The sequence below is a fragment of the Propithecus coquereli genome, unplaced genomic scaffold (assembly GCF_000956105.1).
Source record: "Propithecus coquereli isolate 6110/MARCELLA unplaced genomic scaffold, Pcoq_1.0 Scaffold166, whole genome shotgun sequence".
Taxonomy (NCBI): Eukaryota; Metazoa; Chordata; class Mammalia; order Primates; family Indriidae; genus Propithecus; species Propithecus coquereli.
In genome coordinates this window covers 5,031,817-5,037,816 of record NW_012141191.1, presented here as the reverse complement: position 1 = coordinate 5,037,816, position 6,000 = coordinate 5,031,817, and the positions used below count along the sequence as shown (strand labels likewise).

The 6,000-nt window shown below is 42.2% G+C and overlaps 1 protein-coding gene across 1 annotated transcript in view; it reads right to left on the bottom strand.

The window, feature by feature from the left end:
* Window positions 1–6,000, bottom strand: part of DOCK8 (dedicator of cytokinesis 8) — a 164,424-nt gene that overhangs the window by 13,987 nt on the left and 144,437 nt on the right. Inside the window, exons 41-43 of the mRNA XM_012641593.1 lie at window positions 4,112–4,348; window positions 1,553–1,696; window positions 196–302 (exon numbers count right to left, since the gene is read on the bottom strand). Coding sequence (XP_012497047.1) covers window positions 196–302; window positions 1,553–1,696; window positions 4,112–4,348 — 488 coding nt within the window. The remainder of the gene's footprint in view (window positions 1–195; window positions 303–1,552; window positions 1,697–4,111; window positions 4,349–6,000) is intronic.

The window sequence follows — 6,000 nt, the reverse complement described above, 5'->3', positions numbered from 1 at the left end:
AAAAAAATAAAATAAAAAAAAAATAAACACACATTGCTGAGTCCCTCCTCCAGACATTCCAATTTTGTAGATCTGGATGATACCTAAAACTTTGTCTTTCTTGCAAGTTCTCAGGTGATGCTGAAGCTGCTGGTCTGGGACCACACTTTTGAGAACTACTGCTTTAATAAAATTCCCAGCCATTTTCCTTCTTACCGCATTATGAATTCCTTAAAGCATAACCTCAACTTGTTGTGATGTCGATAGAGTTTTGGGTCAGCTGGAATTTCAGCCAAGAACACTTGGGCTACTTCCAGTGGTCCCTGATGGAAAAAATAAAAAACAATACTGATATTGGAAAGAAAATTAAATTACTTAGGAGAAAATGTTGGAGTGACTTAGTTTAAAAATTTAATTTTGTACTTGGTTTGAACCAAACAAAAAAAATCAAGAAAGGTCTTGAACTTCTCAAGAAACTTTGATTCCTTGGAAGTCTAGAGTTTTAGGAGAACATTCAGAAGTACAAATGTATTTTCTCAATCAAATACTACTAATAATAGGTTTTCTTTCACATATAAAGGTACTATAACTGCATCAAAGGGTATGCACTTTGAGTTGCTTTTCTAAAAATGGGGCTTGCCTTGATCCATCCATTCATATTCACTCATCTAGTTGCCCTAGTGGCAAATAGCATTTTGCATAATTGCTGGCTTGAGTCAGAGATATCCATAGTACAAATGGAGTCCATGGTTGTGGCCTTACAAAGTCTTCCATTTGCATCAAAGGATTGGCACTTGCAAAGGCAAAAGTTTCCTAATTTTTTCTGATCTTGTAAATACAATAGGTATTTCTCCTCTTTGCCATTGCTGCTCCCTTGATGTTAAGTAGAATTTTTGCAGGGGAATCCAGTTGTGCTGAGTGATGCTTATTGAATATCTGAGTGTGGATAAGAACGGATCTAGAACTGAAATTAAGGAGGCCAGAGAGTACTAGGGCTAGTACCTCCCTCCAACTGAGACTCGTTCAGCTCCATGCTGAACTTGGGAGTTAGGGTGCTAATAAGTCTGAGAAGATCTAGTCTGGTCTGAAGTGGCCCAAGATGCCTGGTCCCAGGTCACTCCTGGTTGGCCAGGTCCTTTGTGTGCTGGGTTCATCTGGTAACTGATCCAAGAGTTGGATGTTCTAGATCCTTTCACCTCTCTCCTACAGGTATTCGTAGGTTAGTCTCAAGCCCTGGAATGACTTTGCCTAAATGGGGCATGACTAAGCACTCCTCACCAGCCCCTAGATCTGTATCGTATTGCCAGGTCTGGCCCCAAAGTGGAGACTCCTTTGAGAAAATGGTACTCCTGGTCTATTCATCTCTAGGATTTCTTTTCTACCTTGGGTTGTTGCATGAAAGAGAAGAGGCATCCTAAAAGTCTTCTAAACCTCACAAGTGTTCAGGCTAAGTTTAGAAACATCTCTGTGTTTGTATTGGATCAGAGTCCTCATCAACCCCAAAGAAGGAGGGTGCAGGTATATGATAACCAACATAATAACCCAAGGAGCCACCACCAGCTGGTTTTGTTACCTGATTTACAGTAGCTCCCACAGAGCCTTGCAGCACCATTTGAAGCATCTTTGCATCAGGGGGCTCCTGGTTAATGGCAACAGCTAGCTGCAGGGTCTTCTTCTTCATATCTTCAATGGCAACTTCAATTGGTGTCAAAACAAACTGAACATAAGACATAAATGTAGGCAAGTCATTGTCTGGCCTCATATGCCACAGATAAACCTGGAGCTAAGGCAGAGAGGGCACCTGGATTTGTAGAAACAGCTAAGGAAAGACTTTCAGAATAATTTGAAATAATCATAATAGGTTAAGAAGAAGAAAGGGCTTAACATTTCTTGAGTACTTATTATGTTCCAGGAACTTTACACATATTTATCATTTACTCCTTTCAACACCCTCCTTAGTCTCTCCATTTTACAGTCAAAGGGAGATTGGTAAGGTTAAGTAAGTTCCACAAAATGACAGCGGTAGTAAGCGGGGAGGTCATAATTCGATCATAGTTATATCTATGTTCAAACTCCATGTTTTTTCTACATTGTCAGATTTCCTTTCTTATCATTGAACAAGTTACTTGACTTACAATTGGGAAAGCTATTACAAGCACAGCACTCAAGATTTTCTTCCTCATCATGACACAAGCTTTTGATATCACTTGTGCCTTCTCCAACTTACGCTGAAGGTGAATTCCTAGTAAATGGAATTCTCTCAAAGGTCAGTCTAGTTGCTAGGTTACGCTGGTTTGGGGTAAGGTGCTTTCTGAATGCTATGGCTGGAATTGTATCACTCCAACATTCATATGTTGAAGTCCTAATCTCCAGTACCTCCGAGTGTGATCTTATTTGGGATAGAGTCTTGACAGAGGTAATCTGTCAAAAAAAAAAAAAAAAAAGAGTCCGAAGTGATAAGAAGTACAACAGGTGCCTTCTAAATCTACCTCCTCTTTTTTTTTTGAGACAGAGTCTCACTGTGTTGCCCGGGCTAGAGTGAGTGCCATGGCGTCAGCCTAGCTCACAGCATCCTCAAACTCCTGGGCTCAAGCGATCCTTCTGCCTCAGCCTCCCGCGTAGCTGGGACTACAGGCATGCGCCACCATGCCCGGCTAATTTTTTCTATGTATTTTTAGTTGTCCGATTAATTTCTTTCTAATTTTAGTAGAGACGGGGTCTCGCTCTTGCTCAGGCTGGTCTCGGACTCCTGAGCTCAAATAATCCACCCGTCTCCGCCTCCCAGAGAGCTAGGATTACAGGCATGAGCCACCGCGCCCAGCCCAACCTACCTCCTCTTGACTGAGTCACTAGGTCTGGCTTTCTTTGCTCTCTGGGAAACCCACACTCTGATGCAGTTCCTTTGCTGAATACTACTACCTGGTGGGCTATTCTCTAGGTAGCTCAGCCACTTCTGCTCCTGCCCAATGAGGTGTATATTCACCACAATTCATCTGTGTTTGTTCACCACCTCGATTATGCCTGTTATACTTGTTATTCTAATGACCTAATCTAATTAAATAATGCATAAACTGATAAACTATGTGTGGAAAGAAAAAGAGGTGCTTATATAAAATCCAAGCTGGATACTTGGGCAAGACATTATGAAAGTGAGTTGCTATAAAAATTCCTGTCATATTAGGTGTGCACAAGACAACTGTAAAAGGCTAGGGGAAAAAATCGTAAAAATCCAGAAGCCTTCTGCTCTCCTATTGCTTAACAAGGATCTTTAAGCCTTTGTTCTGCTTTACAGAAAGCAAAAAATATCATGGACAATGCACTCTGGGTGTGGTTTATACAAGAAAGTCAATGCTGAATTGTGATCAGTCAACCTATAATCACAGAGAAGTCTGTGGCCCTCTATAAAAAAGGATGACAAATAAGTGTACATGTATGTGTTTTAAAGAAAAATAAAATATTTATGGCATGTATAATTCTGAATGATTCTGTGGTTTGAGAGACTTTTTTTGATCAGTCCTATTAAAATGAGTACAGTCTTCTACTGTACACAGAGGTCTTTCCTGCCGAAGTATAAATGAAAAGCCTAAAGATAATTAGCTCGTGCAAAGTCACAGGAGGAAGCTGGCACTAGAAGCAAGCACTTGTCTACTTTGCATCGTGCCCTTCCCACAGCACAGCACCAACTCCCTGGGGCTGTACATTTGTGGTTCTTTTCTCTAATAATTAACAACACATCTATATTTGAATCACCTATGAGCTTTTAAATATATAAAAATTTTATATAAAATATTTAAAATTTAAATATACATATTTCATACATGTTTATAATTGGAATATAAATATATCAGATTTTATAATTAAATATGTAAACACTTATACTAAAGATACAACTGTAAAATATTAAATATAAACTACTGCTATAAAATATGTAGCTGCCTAAATGGGATTCCCTGGCACTGTGAGAGTGAAAGGATAATCACATTATCATATTTCGGGCATGTCCCTTTTTGCTTTTAGTCCAGCGTGCCATGAAGGAGCGCTCAGGTCTGTGTGTCCTGCTGGGAGGTCACCCAGGCCCCCACCACGTCCTCCCCTCATCCAGTGCTGGCCGTTGCCTTCTGGGAGCCATTACCTCCTCCTTCTGGATGACAGCGATCCTGGTCTTGATGTAGGGGAAGGCGTGCATGGTGGTCAGCACGGTGTTCCTTCTGTACTGCTCGTGCAGCTCTCCCCGAGGCCGTCCCTCCAGGGTGAAGGGGGTGGTGTACATGAACCTTCTCAGATTGAAGTTCTTCTCAAAGTAGGTGACCCGGTCTTTCATCTCATACTCATCAAAATAGGGCTCTACGAAAGTGATCTGTATGTAGGCCTGTGGGCGACAGGGTGAGGGAAGGGGAGGTGAGCTATACTGCAGACAGCCATCCCGGGGCACCGGAGGGGCATGCTGGAACACAGCGTGGCAGCACCCTTCCCAGTTCAGGAAAGCTACAGACACTGAGAGCCACAGGCGAGAATCCTGCCAGCAGCCATTCCTTCTCCCCAACCCCAGGGAGACAAAGGACTGTGAGCAGAAGGAGAGGGGAATGTGGCTGTGGGAAGAGTCAGGCCCACGGCCTGCCCCCTCCTAGCAGAGCAAACTGATCCAACAGAAGCCCTGGTATGAGAGTTTGCAAACTGCTACTCAGGAGACACCAACTTCCCTTTTGGGAATGACTATGACCACTGTACACTTACTAGAAAGCATGAACGGCCAAACTAAAAAAACTAACAATGCCAGGTGCTGGCAAAGATGGAGAGCAGCCGGAACTTTCATACACAAATAGTAGGAAGGCAAAATGTACAGCTACTTTACAGAACAAGTTGGCAGTTTCTTATACAGTTAAATTGTACTGACCATGAAACCCAGCAATCCTGCTCCTTCATGTGTACCCAAGAGAAATGAAAACATATGTCCACACAAAAACCTGTCCACAAACATCTACAGCAACATTATTCATAATAGATGAAAACTAGAAACAACTCAAACGTCCTCAAGTGGGGAATCGACAAGCAAACGGTGGCCCATCCACACAATAGAATACTACTCAGCAATAAAAAGGAATGAACCATTACAACATGGATGAATCTCAAATGGATTAGGCCAAGTGAAAAAAGGCAGACTCAAAAGGCTGGATGATTCCATTTATTTACTGCACGACTCCACTTTATACATCCTGGAAAAGGCAAACTCACAGAGACAGAACACAGATCAGTGGCTGCCAGGGGCTGAAAGTAGAGAATGACTAGAAAGGGCCCAGGGAAATATTTTGGAGAGACGAGTCTGTTCTATCTCTTGATTGTGGTGGTGGTTACACATGTTTGTCAAAACTCATAGGGCTAAATACCAAAACAGTGAATTTTACTGCATATACTTCATTTAAACACTGCCCCATGCCCCATACACACACACAGTGAAGAAGGGTACTTATTAAGAAGGCTTCTTTAAAAAAACGGTGACAGTGAGCATAGACACTGGGACACCCACTCACTGAAGGGGCTGGGTGGGGTCACTGACCTCAGACTGTAAATCACTATTTAGTATAATGAAATCTGGTCATAATTTTGGGTTTGGACTCTCATTCCAAGCTCTCACACCCACTTTGGAAGTTTTAAAAGAGGGGAAAAGGACACTCTGTGTCAGGGAGGTCACTGGTGATTTTACATAGCTTGTGCTGTGCACAGATCAGCGTGGGCACGCGGCCAATCCTATCTTCCAAGGACCCCAAACATTTCTGTCTGAAGTTCAGTTCAACTCTTACTACAGTTATTGCTTTCAAGCCTAGGCTAGGAAATGTGTCTTTAAGTGAGCAAGTGTTCTGAAAAATGTAGAAAAGACAATCTCTTAGATTTGGCCATTTCTTCCCTACTTGCGTCATCCTCATAATACCCTGGAAAATGGAACTGAGAGAAGAGTTTGGACCTTTTGTTTTATAGGTCTGCCAGATGGCAGTTGGTCTGTTCCCGTATCCTTGCACTTGCATT